General features: G+C 43.9%; 1 protein-coding gene across 1 annotated transcript in view; it reads right to left on the bottom strand.

The window, feature by feature from the left end:
* Positions 1 to 3,603: 3,603 nt before the first annotated feature.
* The window catches only part of tmem128 (transmembrane protein 128), a 74,558-nt gene continuing 58,080 nt past the window's right edge, over positions 3,604 to 20,081 (bottom strand). The window contains exons 4-5 of the mRNA XM_032548664.1: positions 5,573 to 5,682; positions 3,604 to 4,318 (exon numbers count right to left, since the gene is read on the bottom strand). Coding sequence (XP_032404555.1) covers positions 5,583 to 5,682 — 100 coding nt within the window. The 3' untranslated portion in view covers positions 3,604 to 4,318; positions 5,573 to 5,582. The remainder of the gene's footprint in view (positions 4,319 to 5,572; positions 5,683 to 20,081) is intronic.

Here is a 20,081-nt window from a genome sequence, read left to right as displayed (position 1 = left end):
AATAGATGATCGGAATACAGACTGGTTAAAAGCGGAGGCGTCTGCAGGTAATTTGCGTAACAAAGGTGGGACTGTCCAGAAAAACTGAGAGGAGGTCAGATGGGTGAAAGATGGGATTTTGAGAAATCTTGTCAATATAAACACATACTTTTACAGTAACCTGCTAGTATACCCATAAAAAAAACGGAACCTGGATACCTGGTGGGAGTTTTTATTATTACTTTAAAAAAAGAAGCTTGGGTTAGTTGTTACCTATCCTCAGGGTTTCTCATTCCTTTTTTTTTATTATTTAAATGCATAAAATATGTTGCTAATATTTTCTCATTATACAACTAAGGCAAAAATAACAATAATTAAAAAACGTAACAATTATAACAGAAATAAATGATCCAAGGTGAACTCGGACGATGATCAGCTTTCACATTGGGGGGGAAAAAAAGACATAAGCTGCTAATCTCGAACACACACAAAAAAAGATTTCCCACTGCAAAAGAAAAAAAATTAATACCTGGAAATGCTATTTAAAAAATAAAAAATAAAAATAAAAAAGCAGCGCTAATAATTATTTCATGATTTAAATTTAAAGAGACATTTTCAGAACATTTTATTTGACATCAAAAAAGTAAATGTAGTCTTTATGACGTGTCATAAGGTGTTAAAAAAGTGTTTTTGGTGAACGTTCGTATAAATATGCTCCATTTATGCAAAAAAAAATAAAATAAAATAAAAAAAAAAAAAAAAAAATATATATATATATATATATATATATATATATATATATATATATATATATATATATATATAAAGTAGGCTCAAAATGAAACACAAAAGTTGAGGTTACAGTGATATTCTAAACTAGGACAAAATTAAACAAACGAAGGCGGCTCCCCGGAGCCATGTGGAAAAAAACAACCGATGACCAGACGTTTCTGTGTCCTGCTGAACATTTGTTAAATCACGGGTCTCGCTGATATGTGATATGTTACCAACGCGATGCAGACGACAACCTCGGTGCTGCAGCCAGTGATCACATTATCATTCCGGCTCCCGTCTAAGTGGGTCAAACAGATAAAGTAGACACTGCAGCGGGACGTCCTAAATGGGTGAATGAACAGCGTGGCGGAGAAGATTTTCCCAGATTTGGAAAATTCTTTTGTTTCCTGGTGACTGAGCACTTTCTCAAGAAAAAAAAAAAACCTTCAGTGGGATGAACTTTGTGTCACCGCTGCAGATTACAGTCGTCCGTTTGAGTATTGACTTGATCACTGATGATCAGCGAGACGACAGAGAGAACATCCGTTCCTTACCAGCAGGCTGTGTAGAGGGACAGATTAAGTTGGAAACACTGATTGAATTTTTCCAATCAAGAAAAACAACTCGGTGACATTTAGGCCACAAGGGTCGGATGCATGTTTGGCCTTTTGCTTGATGTCTTCTGCTTGCTAAAGTTAGCATTGTGTGGGAATACAATCAGCAGCCACCCTTCGACTTCCTGTATTGTTTGAACTGTGTTTAAAACAGAATATCACTGACAATATGAATGCAGCGACTCTGAACGTAAGAGCCAGAGCTACTGGTTTAGATTGAAGCACCTATTTAATGTTTACTGGTCCAGTCAAAGCCCACACCTAAATCCAACCGAGCATCTTCTCGGGTGCAAAGATTTAGCACCTGACGTACTTCTAATCCACCTGGGCTAACCTGAAAGTTAGAAATAGCAAAAAAAAAAGTCTGTAAAACTCAGACAAATCTGGTTTTGATAACACCACTACCCAAAATGTTATGTTTTGTTATTACTACAGCTTTCTCTGGATTTTTAAACCCAAATATTACACATCTTGTCACATTGACATATAGTTTGGCACTATACAAATAAAAACTAATTTGATTAGACTAATAAATTAATATTTATGCGCATAGAGTTCTACTTATGTGGTCATCTGGATTCTAGCTGAGGCGGGCTGGAGTTTGTTTTGCCCCTGGGTCTTGCATTTGACATGTGCTCAACATGAATCTGTTTCTGGAGGAGATCCTATAAAAAAAAATTATTTAGGCAAACTTGTTGCAGGAATGGCGATAAGAGCTATTGTGATAAGCCACCAGGACCTCATTATCCTCCGGTGCTGACCGCCTCCCCGCCCTCCACCTTCTCCAGGAGTGTACAAAAGTGCAAAGTGTCAAGTGCTTGAAGGCACAGCCAAGAGAAAAACTCACCAACCGGTCTCCGAAATTTAGTTGGCTGGCCAGATTAGGACTCAAACGATGTCGGATAAAATGTCTCCCTGTGTTCCGCTGCTTCCATCCCACTGAGAATCAACGGGTTTCTTTCAAATTTGAGATTCACGCTCAGAAGAAAGTGCGTCTCCTTTATGCAACATTTTGGACGCAGCAGCAGCTGTTTCAGGTTAAGGTGATGACGAGCGGTTCAAGTGAAATATCAATCAATCTGCATTCAAAGGCCGAGACAGAACTGTTATTTTTAACAGTGTGAGATTAAACCTGTCATGATCAATTTTGCTGGATGATCAATTCAGTGGCGCAAAAAGTGGCTATGCACTGCATGCAACGCATAGGGGCGCTGCACCAGAGGGGGCGCAAAAACGATGTGGGGAATTTTTTTTCTAGTCAACATTTTATGTACTTAACAGCTGTTTGTGTATGAAATAAGCAATAATAGAGGAACAGCACTGATTAGGCACAACAGGTTTATTCCGTATTGCTATAAATGTCTGATAGACACACCTATCACACACATCTCAACAATAAGTGTAATAATAATGACCAAAACAAAACACGGGGAATAGCAAGGTCAACTAAATTGTAGTTGCGGGACCTAAATAGGACCCCCCAAAACCCCCACGAACTGACGATGTAGTCACGGTTGCTTAGAGACGGACACTACGCAACCTCGTCTTTTCAAAATGTCCACCCGATACCACACCGTCCTTAGAAGCAGAACCTCTGGCAAAAATACAGACGTGAGGAGGAAGACGCCCATTCCAGGCTAAACAATCACAGTGAAGTTTAACAGGGGCATTAAAAAAAATGTGTCGGCGATATTCAGTGGGTTGTTTGATATCAGACAGAATGGGTCAGGAGAGGAACCGCAGACCCGTCAGAACCTAAAGAACCAGACATCAGTCTCTTCATCCCTCAATCATTTCCTGAGACCGAAAAATAATATAAATGGCAATTTAAAGAACAAATCATACAAATAGATTAATAAATAAATTAATAAATGCAAAGAGAAACCGTTTATTTTTTCAACAATAAAAAAACTTTTGTTAGGATTGTGTAGGAAAAACGTTGATATATTTTATAAAAACTGTGTTTTGTGGTCAATATTATTTCACCATTTTATTAATGTGGGTTGGGAGTTTGGATCAGGCTTCCTATCAAGCTATAAGAATGATAGAAAACATGCTAACAAAAAGCCTCAGACCTGCAGCCCAGGCGGTTCTAGACAGAAGTGGCTCTTTGGCTCACGTATGTAGTGGATACATTTTCCCAGTAACTATTGCGATAAACGATAATATTGTTGTTTTATTGTTATTTATTACCTTCTCAAGTAATATATCGATAATGGCATAATAGCACAAGTTCGCCCTCTAAACGACCAATAAACTTTAATTTGGTAAAGTTCATTTTACAGTTGAAGCTGAAGAATAAAACATGACAACCAAAAACAATAACTAAAATGGAAATGAAAACCACACGCGACCGAAACCGTAAATGAAATGGGTAATGGTGTTTCTGCAAACAAAATTGCCCTTCACAAAAATCAGAATGGAAGTTATTGAGCTCCTCTTAATTATCATTCAATTAATTTATTATTGCGACAGGCTTATCTGAGATAGAAAAATCACTTTGTAGATGACAGAAATGTTTTGTTTGAGAATATAATGTATCCCAAAGGAATCACGCTCAGTTAACACATTTAAATTTATTTTAATTTAAAGCTGAGTAAAGTTCACACATTCTTTGAAAATGGTTAGAAGAGTTTATTTAAAAAAAAAAAAAACATTAAAACAGTAGAAAACACAAAGTATAAGCAGATGTCTTAACCTAAAAACAAACATCTTTCATTTTCTAGCATCAAGTATAAAGACATTTTGCATGTTCACAATACCTCTACAAGGGTGTGTTGCGAACACAAAAAGCAGAAGGATACAAAGGAACGTCACAATAACAATACCACTTTAAAACGGTGAGTTTGAATCAGCCTTTTGTGTGTAGATAAACTGAGTTAGAGAGAGATTTAGAGAAGCGGAGAACCCTGGGGAGAACGCCTTGCTTTTCTCATTTCTGGTGTTGTAGCCTAAAAAAGATAAAACAGAAAGGATGGCATCATATTTTGCAGGTGAAGAAGGTTCACAATGAATAGGAGAACAGCAATGCTTTAACTAGACTGTCTGACTGCAGCATTTTCTTAAAGCTAGGGTGAAAAATAAATTTTATGCTACCAACAAATTCAGAAAGTTTCTTCCTTTTATTTAGACTTTATAAGACTCGAGTGGTAGCTGAACAGTTTTCAGTCCTCGGTGTTCAACTCTGGTCTCATTTTGCACCACTTTCAACAGAAGACCAATATGAACTGAAGGGATATCAGCCAGAAACACACACCGTGACTGTTGTAATGCAAAAAAAAAATTGTCCCATTTCACCAGACATAACCTTAAGGTGTATATCCAAAATACAACTACGACCCTTTGTCTGCACTGATGCATGGGACCCATATGCCAAAGACTGGCTTTGTGCATGTTTGGCACCAAACAACAAAAGTGTGTGTGATTTTCAAGATGCAAGCTGAAACATGGACTCGTTTGACCACAGAACACTTGTCCTCTGTCTTTCAGTCCATCTGAGATCACAGGTTTGACTCCAAAGAACTTAGTTGTGGTTTTAGGCGGAGCTGATATACGTTTTCCTCCTTATGTAATAGTTTCCTGTTTCATTACTGCTACCTGATTCACATTTGCTTCCTAATCCCAAACCCACGTGGCTTCTGTACACCGCTTTCTGAAGTTAGTCCAGTTTCACGTTTTGCTTTCTAGATGTCCAGAAACCTAAACTGTTTGCAATTTTGCACTAATGAACGGACAGATATTGGCATGAGACATTTGCCTTCATAAAAATAGTTCTCCAGTGGACACAGCTTTCCCAATCATGAAAGACTGATAACATCATTATTAAATTTAGCAATTTTCAACATAGAACTACTTGAACTTTTCTGTATTTTCCCTCCTTCTCATTTCGGGTGAGTTGTTGTAAATAGTTTCTAGATTTGTGTGACTGTTCAAAATAAAGTTATTCCATCAAAGTTTTTTTTATTTATTGACTTATTTTAGGTATATACCAAAAAAAGAAGGAGAACCAAAGACTTTTAAATGGTGTTATGTGTGGTCTTAAACTTAACAACATCAAGGTAAAATTGCAAAGAAAAGCTTTTTTTAATATAAAACCCTTTCTGTAATGCTTGATATCTTCAACAAATTAATGACAATATTAATACATTGTATGAGCAAATACAAAAACAAAGTCAAACATGAGCACAATGCTTCATCATTCCCACCTTTCATCATTCATCCAAGCAAAGAGATGAACATGACGACGCCCATGAACTGTGTGAAGAGGATTAGTGGAGTGAAGAAGGACCACACTGGCCACAGTGCAATATTAAAGCTGCAAGAAAAACAAAACAAAACAACACATGTAATCAAACTTAACAGATCTGCCACTGAGTGGCTAAGTGAGCTTTTTACAGGCTGTCATTGCAGAGCATGCAGAGATGAATATTTGGAGGAACTAAACTAGCGTTTCCCAACGGGTTCGTTCACAGGACGGCAGGGGGCGCTGGCGGAAACTTTTACAAAAGGGGGGCACTGAGATTCCTTTGGGGGGGCGTTTGCTTGAAGGTAAACTTTACAAATTAAATGCACAACAATACCAGTTTAAACTTTGAGCAACTTGCTAAAACGGTGTTGTGTAACATTACATGAAACTGTGTCCAGAGACAGAAGACATGTTGGTGTGTTGAGCATTCCAACCCCGACCGGCTTTGACATAGCAGGTGGGCGTGGCGGCGTGGCGAAGTGACCTGTAACGCCGTTGCCATACGTTTGGCTCTGAATTCCACAATTTCGGGCCCAGCTGCTCCAAACTCACTAGGATGGATCCTTATCCACCCACCGACAGGAATTCATAACAATATTTGGTGGGCGTGGCCTAATTTATCTATAGCGACCCCTAGAGTATTTTCAATGAACAGCCCCAAGCCATGCTTTAACCTAGAATTACGAAACTTGGTACATATGTGTATCTTGTCAGGACGTACAAAAAAGTCTATTAGAGCTATGGTCGAAACCCAACAAGAAGTCGGCCATTTTGTATTGAACGTCCATTTTGGACCTCGACTTTGACGTTTACAGCCTTTGCATTTGATCGAACTCCTCCTAGGGATTTCGATTGATCGGCTTCAAACTCGGTCAGTCTGATCATAAGGCATGTTTGATTTAAAGTTATCAAATTGGTGACTGCATGAGCTTGTTGAAGGGGGGTTAGCAGGGGTCAAAGTTCACCTACTCGCCATGAAACACGAAACTCTTATATTTCCTATACAAAAACACAGAGAGGGACCAAACTTTCATTGATTGATTGTCATCGGGTGTCCTAAAATACCCTGTGGTGAAATTATTTTTTAAGTAGGCCACGCCCCCTGAGAACAGGAAGTGTCATGTTTTACTGTGAACGGTCGCTATCTTAGCCCTTTGACCTAATCAACATGAAACTGTGTCCAGAGACAGAAGACATGTTGGTGTGTTGTGGATTCAAGCCCTGACCGGCTGCGATGAAGCAGCTGGGTGTGGCGGCGTGGCGAAGTGAACTGTAACGCCGATGCCATACGTTTGCTTCTAGATTCCACATGTTTCGACCGAGCTGCACCAAACTTGGCCTGACTCATCCTGGTGTGATACCTGACAATGCTATGTCATCATATTATGACGTCATCTAAGCCCCGCCCCCTTAGAATGAATTAGAGAGATCTTCTGTGTAATTACATAATAAACAGTCCATGTTCGTTGTTTGTAGGGCAATGCTGCCCTCTGCTGCCCACTGAAATAGTTTCATTATTTCAGTAATTCGACACCAGAGGGCAGCATTGCCCTACGGAATGAAAGTTCAATGTTGTAATGGAGGAAAAAATTAAATAATTTGTAATTCTAACACAAAAATTCACAGAGACACCAAACGTTCAGTGATTGATCATAATCGAGTGTCCAATAATATCCAATGGTCAAATGATGACATCACTTAGGCCACGCCCCCTGAGAACAGGAAGTGTCATGTTTTACTGTGAACGGTCGCTATCTTAGCCCTTTGACCTAATCAACATGAAACTGTGTCCAGACACAGAAGACATGTTGGTGTGTTGAGGATTCCAACCCCGACCGACTTTGAGATAGCAGCTGGGCGTGGCGGCGTGGCGAAGTGACCTGTAACGCCGATGCCATACGTTTGCTTCTAGATTCCACATGTTTCGACCGAGCTGCACCAAACTTGGCTTGAGTGATCCTGGAGGCTTGCCCGTCAATCCTACGTCATCACATTATGACGTCATCTAAGCCCCGCCCCCTCGGAACCGGAAGTGCCGTTTTTTTCCTTGGAAAGCTCTGTTTATGGCTCTCTTGACCTAATCAAGGTGATTCTGTGTTGGATGACAGATAGGAAGTTGGTCTCGCTTGCTTTAAAGCGCCAAGAGTTTTCAATGGCGGCAACGCCGTTCGTATACGTTTGCCTCTACATTCCACATATTTTGACCGAGCTGCACCAAATTTGGCATGAGTGTTCCTGGTGGGATGCCGGACGATCGTACGTCATCATATTATGACGTCATCTAAGCCCCGCCCCCTCAGAACAGGAAGTGCCGTTTTTTTACTTGGAAAGCTCCGTTTATGGCTCTCTTGACCTAATCAAGATGATTCGGATGATAAACTCTGTCAATGCTCGCTGCTGGCTGAACCGTGTGGGCGTGGCCAAATGGCGAATATCAGTCCCTCGCCATATGCATACGTTTGGCTCTTATTCAGGCATGGATCATCCGATTGGCGCCAAACTGGATATGTATGACCTTTGTTCTGCTCTAAAGAGCCCAACGGGTTTGAGATGTAATTTGGGGAAAATGCGCGACAGCTTCTGCAGCGGCTAGCGGGCGGCAGTGCTGGAAACTGCGGCAGAGCTTCTGCGGTGGGGAGCGGGCTGCGGCTCTGGAAAACGCGCGAGAGCTTCTGCGGTGGCCGGAACCCCCGCGGTGGCCAATAGGCCGGAGCGGCGCTTGCTGCGAGGGCCGCCCGAGGCTGCTTGCAGCTTTAATTAGGCCCGAGCAGCAAAGCGCTGCGAAGGCCTATTGTATCTGTGCTGTTTATTATTATTATTCTTATTATTCTTCCACCCAAATGAATTGCCTTTTTGGGGGCTTTATCATATTCAAAAACTCACCAAACTTGGCGGTCGCGACTAGAAAAATTCAAAATTTTGAATTTTAAGGTTGTCGCAAAAATCGCAAAAAAAATTGCTCAACGGCGGCAACTAGCAATTTTCTGTTGACACAATGGTATGAACGTACTTCATCGTAGAGACATGAAATTTGGTACACTTGTAGAGCTCACCAAAAGACTCAGAACTTACATTTAATGTTATTAGCCAACTATCACAGGAAGTCGGCCATTTTGTATTGAACGTCCATTTTTTTCCTCGATTTTGACGTTTACAGCGTTCGTATTTGATCGAACTCCTCCTAGGGATTTCGATTGATCGACTTCAAACTCGGTCAGTCTGATCATAAGGCATGTTTGATTTAAAGTTATCAAATTGGTGAGTTTTGGAGCATGTTGAAGGGGGGTTAGCAGGGGTCAAAGTTCACCTACTCGCCATGAAACACGAAACTCTTATATTTCCTATACAAAAACACATAGAGGGACCAAACTTTCAGTGATTGATCGTCATCGGGTGCCCTACACTACCCTATGGTCAAATGATGACATCACTTAGGCCACGCCCCCTGAGAACAGGAAGTGTCATGTTTTACTGTGAACGGTCGCTATCTTAGCCCTTTGACCTAATCAACATGAAACTGTGTCCAGAGACAGAAGACATCTTGGTGTGTTGAGGATTCCAACCCTGACCGGCTTTGACATAGCAGGTGGGCGTGGAGGCGTGGCGAAGTGACCTGTAACGCCGTTGCCATACGTTTGGCTCTGAATTCCACAATTTCGGGCCCAGCTGCTCCAAACTCACTAGGATGGATCCTTATCCACCCACCGACAGGAATTCATAACAAAATTTGGTGGGCGTGGCCTAATTTCTCTATAGCGACCCCTAGAGTATTTTAAATGAACAGCCCTAAGCCATGCTTTAACCTAGAATTACGAAACTTGGTACACATGTGTATCTTGTCAGGACGTACAAAAAAGTCTATTACAGCCATGGTCGAAACCCAACAGGAAGTCGGCCATTTTAGATTGAAGTTCATTTGACCTCGATTTTGACGTTTACAGCCTTTGCATTTGATCGAACTCCTCCTAGGGATTTCGATTGATCGGCTTCAAACTCGGTCAGTCTGATCATAAGGCATGTCTGATTTAAAGTTATCAAATTGGTGACTGTCTGAGATTGCTGAAGGGGGGTTACCAGGGGTCAAAGTTCACCTACTCGCCATGAAACACGAAACTCTTATATATCCTGCACAGAAACTCACAGAGACACCAAATTTTCAGTTATTGATCAACAATAGGTGTCCTAAAATACCCTGTGGTGAAATTATGACATCGCTTAGGCCACGCCCCCTGAGAACAGGAAGTGTCATGTTTTACTGTGAACGGTCGCTATCTTAGCCCTTTGACCTAATCAACATGAAACTGTGTCCAGAGACAGAAGACATGTTGGTGTGTTGTGGATTCAAGCCCTGACCGGCTGCGATGAAGCAGCTGGGTGTGGCGGCGTGGCGAAGTGACCTGTAACGCCGATGCCATACGTTTGCTTCTAGATTCCACATGTTTCGACCGAGCTGCACCAAACTTGGCCTCAGTGATGCTGTTGTGATGCCTGACAATGCTATGTCATCATATTATGACGTCATCTAAGCCCCGCCCCCTCAGAATGAATTAGAGAGATCTTCTGTGTAATTACATAATAAACAGTACATGTTCGTCGTTTGTAGGGCAATGCTGCCCTCTGCTGGCCACTGAAATAGTTTCATTATTTCAGTAATTCGACACCAGAGGGCAGCATTGCCCTGCAGATGAAATTCTTCGATTTTGTAATACACAGGAAAAAATGAAAAATTGGTATTTCTAACACAAAAACTCACAGAGACTCCAAACTTTCAGTGATTGATCGTCATCAGGTGGCCTACAATACCATATGGTCAAATGATGACATCACGTAGGCCACGCCCCCTGAGAACAGGAAGTGTCATGTTTTACTGTGAACGGTCGCTCTCTTAGCCCTTTGACCTAATCAACATGAACCTGTGTCCAGAGACAGAAGACATGTTGGTGTGTTGAGGTTTCCAACCCTGACCGGCTTTGAGATAGCAGCTGGGCGTGGCGGCGTGGCGAAGTGACCTGTAACGCCGATGCCATACTTTTGCTTCTAGATTCCACATGTTTCGACCGAGCTGCACCAAACTTGGCTTGAGTGATGCTGGTGTGATGTCTGAAAATTCTATGTCATCAGATTATGACGTCATCTAAGCCCCGCCCCCTCAGAACAGGAAGTGCTATTTTTTTCCTTGGAAACTTTCATCTATGGCTCTCTTGACCTAATCAAGGTGATTCTGTGTTGGATGACAGATAGGAAGTTGATCTCGCTTGCTTTAAAGTGCCAAGAGTTTTCAATGGCGGCAACGCCGTTCGTATACGTTTGCCTCTACATTCCACATATTTTGACCGAGCTGCATCAAACTTGGCCTGAGTGATCCTGGAGGCTTGCCCGTCGATCCTACGTCATCATATTATGACGTAATCTAAGCCCCGCCCCCCCGGAACAGGAAGTGCCGTTTTTTTCCTTGGAAAGCTCTGTTTATGGCTCTCTTGACCTAATCAAGATGATACGGATGATAAACTCTGTCAATGCTCACTGCTGGCTGAACCGTGTGGGCGTGGCCAAATGGCGAATATCAGTCCCTCGCCATATACATACGTTTGGCTCTAATTCACACATGGATCATCCGATTGGCGCCAAACTGGATATGTATGACCTTTGTTCTGCTCTAAAGAGCCCAACGGGTTTGAGATGTAATTTGGGGAAAATGCGCGACAGCTTCTGCAGCGGCTAGCGGGCGGCAGTGCTGGAAACTGCGGCAGAGCTTCTGCGGTGGGGAGCGGGCTGCGGCTCTGGAAAACGCGCGAGAGCTTCTGCGGTGGCCGGAACCCCCGCGGTGGCCAATAGGCCGGAGCGGCGCTTGCTGCGAGGGCCGCCCGAGGCTGCTTGCAGCTTTAATTAGGCCCGAGCAGCAAAGCGCTGCGAAGGCCTATTGTATCTGTGCTGTTTATTATTATTATTCTTATTATTCTTCCACCCAAATGAATTGCCTTTTTGGGGGCTTTATCATATTCAAAAACTCACCAAACTTGGCGGTCGCGACTAGAAAAATTCAAAATTTTGAATTTTAAGGTTGTCGCAAAAATCGCAAAAAAAATTGCTCAACGGCGGCAACTAGCAATTTTCTGTTGACACAATGGTATGAACGTACTTCATCGTAGAGACATGAAATTTGGTACACTTGTAGAGCTCACCAAAAGACTCAGAACTTACATTTAATGTTATTAGCCAACTATCACAGGAAGTCGGCCATTTTGTATTGAACGTCCATTTTTTTCCTCGATTTTGACGTTTACAGCGTTCGTATTTGATCGAACTCCTCCTAGGGATTTCGATTGATCGACTTCAAACTCGGTCAGTCTGATCATAAGGCATGTTTGATTTAAAGTTATCAAATTGGTGAGTTTTGGAGTATGTTGAAGCGGGGTTAGCAGGGGTCAAAGTTCACCTACTCGCCATGAACACGAAACTCTTATATTTCCTATAAAAAAACACATAGAGGGACCAAACTTTCAGTGATTGATCGGCATCGGATGTCCTAAAATACCCTGTGGTGAAATGATGACATCACTTAAGCCACGCCCCCTGAGAACAGGAAGTGTCATGTTTTACTGTGAGCGGTCGCTCTCTTAGCCCTTTGACCTAATCAACATGAAACTGTGTCCAGACACAGAAGACATGTTGGTGTGTTGAGGATTCCAACCCTGACCGGCTTTGAGATAGCAGCTGGGCGTGGCGGCGTGGCGAAGTGACCTGTAACGCCGATGCCATACGTTTGCTTCTAGATTCCACATGTTTCGACCGAGCTGCACCAAACTTGGCTTGAGTGATGCTGGTGTGATACCTGAAAATTCTATGTCATCAGATTATGACGTCATCTAAGCCCCGCCCCCTCAGAACAGGAAGTGCTATTTTTTTCCTTGGAAACTTTCATCTATGGCTCTCTTGACCTAATCAAGGTGATTCTGTGTTGGATGACAGATAGGAAGTTGGTCTCGCTTGCTTTAAAGTGCCAAGAGTTTTCAATGGCGGCAACGCCGTTCGTATACGTTTGCCTCTACATTCCACATATTTTGACCGAGCTGCATCAAACTTGGCCTGAGTGATCCTGGAGGCTTGCCCGTCGATCCTACGTCATCATATTATGACGTAATCTAAGCCCCGCCCCCCCGGAACAGGAAGTGCCGTTTTTTTCCTTGGAAAGCTCTGTTTATGGCTCTCTTGACCTAATCAAGTTGATTCTGTGTTGGATGACAGATAGGAAGTTGGTCTCGCTTGCTTTAAAGTGCCAAGAGTTTTCAATGGCGGCAACGCCGTTCGTATACGTTTGCCTCTACATTCCACATATTTTGACCGAGCTGCATCAAACTTGGCCTGAGTGATCCTGGAGGCTTGCCCGTCGATCCTACGTCATCACATTATGACGTCATCTAAGCCCCGCCCCCTCGGAAACCGGAAGTGCCGTTTTTTTCCTTGGAAAGCTCCGTTTATGGCTCTCTTGACCTAATCAAGGTGATTCTGTGTTGGATGACAGATAGGAAGTTGGTCTCGCTTGCTTTAAAAGTGCCAAGAGTTTTCAATGGCGGCAACGCCGTTCGTATACGTTTGCCTCTACATTCCACATATTTCGACCGAGCTGCACCAAACTTGGCTTGAGTGATGCTGGTGTGATACCTGAAAATTCTATGTCATCAGATTATGACGTCATCTAAGCCCCGCCCCCTCAGAACAGGAAGTGCTATTTTTTTCCTTGGAAACTTTCATCTATGGCTCTCTTGACCTAATCAAGGTGATTCTGTGTTGGATGACAGATAGGAAGTTGGTCTCGCTTGCTTTAAAGTGCCAAGAGTTTTCAATGGCGGCAACGCCGTTCGTATACGTTTGCCTCTACATTCCACATATTTTGACCGAGCTGCATCAAACTTGGCCTGAGTGATCCTGGAGGCTTGCCCGTCGATCCTACGTCATCATATTATGACGTAATCTAAGCCCCGCCCCCCCGGAACAGGAAGTGCCGTTTTTTTCCTTGGAAAGCTCTGTTTATGGCTCTCTTGACCTAATCAAGTTGATTCTGTGTTGGATGACAGATAGGAAGTTGGTCTCGCTTGCTTTAAAGTGCCAAGAGTTTTCAATGGCGGCAACGCCGTTCGTATACGTTTGCCTCTACATTCCACATATTTGACCGAGCTGCATCAAACTTGGCCTGAGTGATCCTGGAGGCTTGCCCGTCGATCCTACGTCATCACATTATGACGTCATCTAAGCCCCGCCCCCTCGGAACCGGAAGTGCCGTTTTTTTCCTTGGAAAGCTCCGTTTATGGCTCTCTTGACCTAATCAAGGTGATTCTGTGTTGGATGACAGATAGGAAGTTGGTCTCGCTTGCTTTAAAGTGCCAAGAGTTTTCAATGGCGGCAACGCCGTTCGTATACGTTTGCCTCTACATTCCACATATTTTGACCGAGCTGCATCAAACTTGGCCTGAGTGATCCTGGAGGCTTGCCCGTCGATCCTACGTCATCACATTATGACGTCATCTAAGCCCCGCCCCCTCAGAACAGGAAGTGCCGTTTTTTTACTTGGAAAGCTCCGTTTATGGCTCTCTTGACCTAATCAAGATGATTCGGATGATAAACTCTGTCAATGCTCGCTGCTGGCTGAACCGTGTGGGCGTGGCCAAACGGCGAATATCAGTCCCTCGCCATATGCATACGTTTGGCTCTTATTCAGGCATGGATCATCCGATTGGCGCCAAACTGGATATGTATGACCTTTGTTCACCTCTAAAGAGCCCAACGGGTTTGAAATGTAATTTGGCTCCACTGCGCCCCCTAAGTTAATACATGGGCTGTATCTCCTCGACGCATCGACCGATCTGCGCCAGATTTTCGACAGTCGTCGGGGAGCGCCGCCGAACGCATTCACGCCTGTCGCCCGGTGGACAGGCGGGGAAAACGCGCGACAGCTTCTGCGGCGGCTAGCGGGCGGCGATGCTGGAAACTGCGGCAGAGCTTCCGCGGTGGGGAGCGGGCTGCGGCTCTGGAAAACGCGCGAGAGCTTCTGCACTGGCCGGAACCCCCGCGGTGGCCAATAGGCCGGAGCGGCGCTTGCTGCGAGGGCCGCCCGAGGCTGCTTGCAGCTTTAATTCTTATTATTCTTCCACCCAAATGAATTGCCTTTTTGGGGGCTTTATCATATTCAAAAACTCACCAAACTTGGCGGTCGCGACTAGAAAAATTCAAAATTTTGAATTTTAAGGTTGTCGCAAAAATCGCAAAAAAAATTGCTCAACGGCGGCAACTAGCAATTTCTGTTGACACAATGGTATGAACGTACTTCATCGTAGAGACATGAAATTTGGTACACTTGTAGAGCTCACCAAAAGACTCAGAACTTACATTTAATGTTATTAGCCAACTATCACAGGAAGTCGGCCATTTTGTATTGAACGTCCATTTTTTTTCCTCGATTTTGACGTTTACAGCCTTCGTATTTGATCGAACTCCTCCTAGGGATTTCGATTGATCGACTTCAAACTCGGTCAGTCTGATCATAAGGCATGTTTGATTTAAAGTTATCAAATTGGTGAGTTTTGGAGTATGTTGAAGGGGGGTTAGCAGGGGTCAAAGTTCACCTACTCGCCATGAAACACGAAACTCTTATATTTCCTATAAAAAAACACATAGAGGGACCAAACTTTCAGTGATTGATCGGCATCGGATGTCCTAAAATACCCTGTGGTGAAATGATGACATCACTTAAGCCACGCCCCCTGAGAACAGGAAGTGTCATGTTTTACTGTGAGCGGTCGCTCTCTTAGCCCTTTGACCTAATCAACATGAAACTGTGTCCAGAGACAGAAGACATGTTGGTGTGTTGAGGATTCCAACCCTGACTGGCTTTGACATAGCAGGTGGGCGTGGCGGCGTGGCGAAGTGACCTGTAACGCCGTTGCCATACGTTTGGCTCTGAATTCCACAATTTCGGGCCCAGCTGCTCCAAACTCACTAGGATGGATCCTTATCCACCCCCCGACAAGAATTCATAACAAAATTTGGTGGGCGTGGCCTAATTTCTCTATAGCGACCCCTAGAGTATTTTAAATGAACAGCCCCAAGCCATGCTTAAACCTAGAATTACGAAACTTGGTACACATGTGTATCTTGTCGGGACGTACAAAAAAGTCTCTTAGAGCCATGCTCTAAACCCAACAGGAAGTCGGCCATTTTAGATTGAATTTCATTTGACCTCGATTTTGACGTTCACAGCATTCGTATTTGATCGAACTCCTCCTAGGGATTTCGATTGATTGGCTTCAAACTCGGTCAGTCTGATCATAAGGCATGTCTGATTTAAAGTTATCAAATTGGTGACTGTCTGAGATTGCTGAAGGGGGGTTACCAGGGGTCAAAGTTCACCTACTCGCCATGAAACACGAAACTCTTATATATCCTGCACAGAAACTCACAGAGACACCAAATTTTCAGTTATTGATCAACAATAGGTGTCCTAAAATACCCTGTGGTGAAATTATGACATCGCTTAGGCCACGCCCCCTGAGAACAGGAAGTGTCATGTTTTACTGTGAACGGTCGCTATCTTAGCCCTTTGACCTAATCAACATGAAACTGTGTCCAGAGACAGAAGACATGTTGGTGTGTTGTGGATTCAAGCCCTGACCGGCTGCGATGAAGCAGCTGGGTGTGGCGGCGTGGCGAAGTGACCTGTAACGCCGATGCCATACGTTTGCTTCTAGATTCCACATGTTTCGACCGAGCTGCACCAAACTTGGCCTCAGTGATGCTGTTGTGATGCCTGACAATGCTATGTCATCATATTATGACGTCATCTAAGCCCCGCCCCCTCAGAATGAATTAGAGAGATCTTCTGTGTAATTACATAATAAACAGTACATGTTCGTCGTTTGTAGGGCAATGCTGCCCTCTGCTGGCCACTGAAATAGTTTCATTATTTCAGTAATTCGACACCAGAGGGCAGCATTGCCCTGCAGATGAAATTCTTCGATTTTGTAATACACAGGAAAAAATGAAAAATTGGTATTTCTAACACAAAAACTCACAGAGACTCCAAACTTTCAGTGATTGATCGTCATCAGGTGGCCTACAATACCATATGGTCAAATGATGACATCACGTAGGCCACGCCCCCTGAGAACAGGAAGTGTCATGTTTTACTGTGAACGGTCGCTCTCTTAGCCCTTTGACCTAATCAACATGAACCTGTGTCCAGAGACAGAAGACATGTTGGTGTGTTGAGGTTTCCAACCCTGACCGGCTTTGAGATAGCAGCTGGGCGTGGCGGCGTGGCGAAGTGACCTGTAACGCCGATGCCATACTTTTGCTTCTAGATTCCACATGTTTCGATCGAGCTGCACCAAACTTGGCTTGAGTGATGCTGGTGTGATGTCTGAAAATTCTATGTCATCAGATTATGACGTCATCTAAGCCCCGCCCCCTCAGAACAGGAAGTGCTATTTTTTTCCTTGGAAACTTTCATCTATGGCTCTCTTGACCTAATCAAGGTGATTCTGTGTTGGATGACAGATAGGAAGTTGGTCTCGCTTGCTTTAAAGTGCCAAGAGTTTTCAATGGCGGCAACGCCGTTCGTATACGTTTGCCTCTACATTCCACATATTTTGACCGAGCTGCATCAAACTTGGCCTGAGTGATCCTGGAGGCTTGCCCGTCGATCCTACGTCATCACATTGTGACGTCATCTAAGCCCCGCCCCCTCGGAACCGGAAGTGCCTTTTTTTCCTTGGAAAGCTCTGTTTATGGCTCTCTTGACCTAATCAAGGTGATTCTGTGTTGGATGACAGATAGGAAGTTGGTCTCGCTTGCTTTAAAGTGCCAAGAGTTTTCAATGGCGGCAACGCCGTTCGTATACGTTTGCCTCTACATGCTCTGTTTATGGCTCTCTTGACCTAATCAAGATGATTCGGATGATAAACTCTGTCAATGCTCACTGCTGGCTGAACCGTGTGGGCGTGGCCAAATGGCGAATATCAGTCCCTCGCCATATACATACGTTTGGCTCTAATTCACACATGGATCATCCGATTGGCGCCAAACTGGATATGTATGACCTTTGTTCTGCTCTAAAGAGCCCAACGGGTTTGAGATGTAATTTGGGGAAAATGCGCGACAGCTTCTGCAGCGGCTAGCGGGCGGCAGTGCTGGAAACTGCGGCAGAGCTTCTGCGGTGGGGAGCGGGCTGCGGCTCTGGAAAACGCGCGAGAGCTTCTGCGGTGGCCGGAACCCCCGCGGTGGCCAATAGGCCGGAGCGGCGCTTGCTGCGAGGGCCGCCCGAGGCTGCTTGCAGCTTTAATTAGGCCCGAGCAGCAAAGCGCTGCGAAGGCCTATTGTATCTGTACTGTTTATTATTATTATTCTTCCCACCTCTTCGTGTGCCTTTTTGGGGGCTTTATCATATTCAAAAACTCACCAAACTTGGCGGTCGCAACTAGAAAAATTAAAAATTTTGAATTTTAAGGTTGTTGCAAAAATCGCAAAAAAAATTGCTCAACGGCGGCAACTAGCAATTTTCTGTTAACACAATGGTATGAACGTACTTCATCGTAGAGACATGAAATTTGGCACACTTGTAGAGCTCACCAAAAGACTCAGAACTTACATTTAATGTTATTAGCCAACTATCACAGGAAGTCAGCCATTTTGTCTTGAACGTCCATTTTTTTCCTCGATTTTGACGTTTACAGCCTTCGTATTTGATCGAACTCCTCCTAGGGATTTCGATTGATCGACTTCAAACTCGGTCAGTCTGATCATAAGGCATGTTTGATTTAAAGTTATCAAATTGGTGAGTTTTGGAGCATGTTGAAGGGGGGTTAGCAGGGGTCAAAGTTCACCTACTCGCCATGAAACACGAAACTCTTATATTTCCTATATAAAAACACATAGAGGGACCAAACTTTCAGTGATTGATCGTCATCGGGTGCCCTACAATACCCTATGGTCAAATGATGACATCACTTAGGCCACGCCCCCTGAGAACAGGAAGTGTCATGTTTTACTGTGAACGGTCGCTATCTTAGCCCTTTGACCTAATCAACATGAAACTGTGTCCAGAGACAGAAGACATGTTGGTGTGTTGTGGATTCCAACCCCGACCGGCTGCGATGAAGCAGGTGGGCGTGGCGGCGTTGCGAACGCCGTCGAATTTCGTTTGGCTCTGAATTCCACAATTTCGGGCCCAGCTGCTCCAAACTCACTAGGATGGATCCTTATCCACCCACCGACAGGAATTCATAACAAAATTTGGTGGGCGTGGCCTAATTTCTCTATAGCGACCCCTAGAGTATTTTAAATGAACAGCCCCAAGCCATGCTTTATCCTAGAATTACGAAACTTGGTACATATGTGTATCTTGTCAGGACGTACAAAAAAGTCTATTAGAGCCATGGTCGAAACCCAACAGGAAGTCGGCCATTTTGTATTGAAGGTCCATTTTGGACCTCGAGTTTGACGTTTACAGCCTTTGCATTTGATCGAACTCCTCCTAGGGATTTCGATTGATCGGCTTCAAACTCGGTCAGTCTGATCATAAGGCATGTCTGATTTAAAGTTATCAAATTGGTGACTGTATGAGCTTGCTGAAAGGGGGTTACCAGGGGTCAAAGTTCACCTACTCGCCATGAAACACGAAACTCTTATATTTCCTATACAAAAACACATAGAGGGATCAAACTTTCAGTGATTGATCGTCATCGGGTGCCCTACAATACCCTATGGTCAAATGATGACATCACTTAGGCCACGCCCCCTGAGAACAGGAAGTGTCATGTTTTACTGTGAACGGTCGCTATCTTAGCCCTTTGACCTCATCAATATGAAACTGTGTCCAGAGACAGAAGACATGTTGGTGTGTTGTGGATTCAAGCCCTGACCGGCTGCGATGAAGCAGCTGGGTGTGGCGGCGTGGCGAAGTGACCTGTAACGCCGATGCCATACGTTTGCTTCTAGATACGTTTACAGCCTTCGTATTTGATCGAACTCCTCCTAGGGATTTCGATTGATCGACTTCAAACTCGGTCAGTCTGATCATAAGGCATGTTTGATTTAAAGTTATCAAATTGGTGAGTTTTGGAGTATGTTGAAGGGGGGTTAGCAGGGGTCAAAGTTCACCTACTCGCCATGAAACACGAAACTCTTATATTTCCTATAAAAAAACACATAGAGGGACCAAACTTTCAGTGATTGATCGGCATCGGATGTCCTAAAATACCCTGTGGTGAAATGATGACATCACTTAAGCCACGCCCCCTGAGAACAGGAAGTGTCATGTTTTACTGTGAGCGGTCGCTCTCTTAGCCCTTTGACCTAATCAACATGAAACTGTGTCCAGAGACAGAAGACATGTTGGTGTGTTGAGGATTCCAACCCTGACTGGCTTTGACATAGCAGGTGGGCGTGGCGGCGTGGCGAAGTGACCTGTAACGCCG

This window comes from Xiphophorus hellerii, chromosome 20 (assembly GCF_003331165.1).
Source record: "Xiphophorus hellerii strain 12219 chromosome 20, Xiphophorus_hellerii-4.1, whole genome shotgun sequence".
Taxonomy (NCBI): Eukaryota; Metazoa; Chordata; class Actinopteri; order Cyprinodontiformes; family Poeciliidae; genus Xiphophorus; species Xiphophorus hellerii.
The sequence above is the reverse complement of the archived record's forward strand: the minus strand, read 5'-3'. Positions and strand labels throughout refer to the sequence as shown.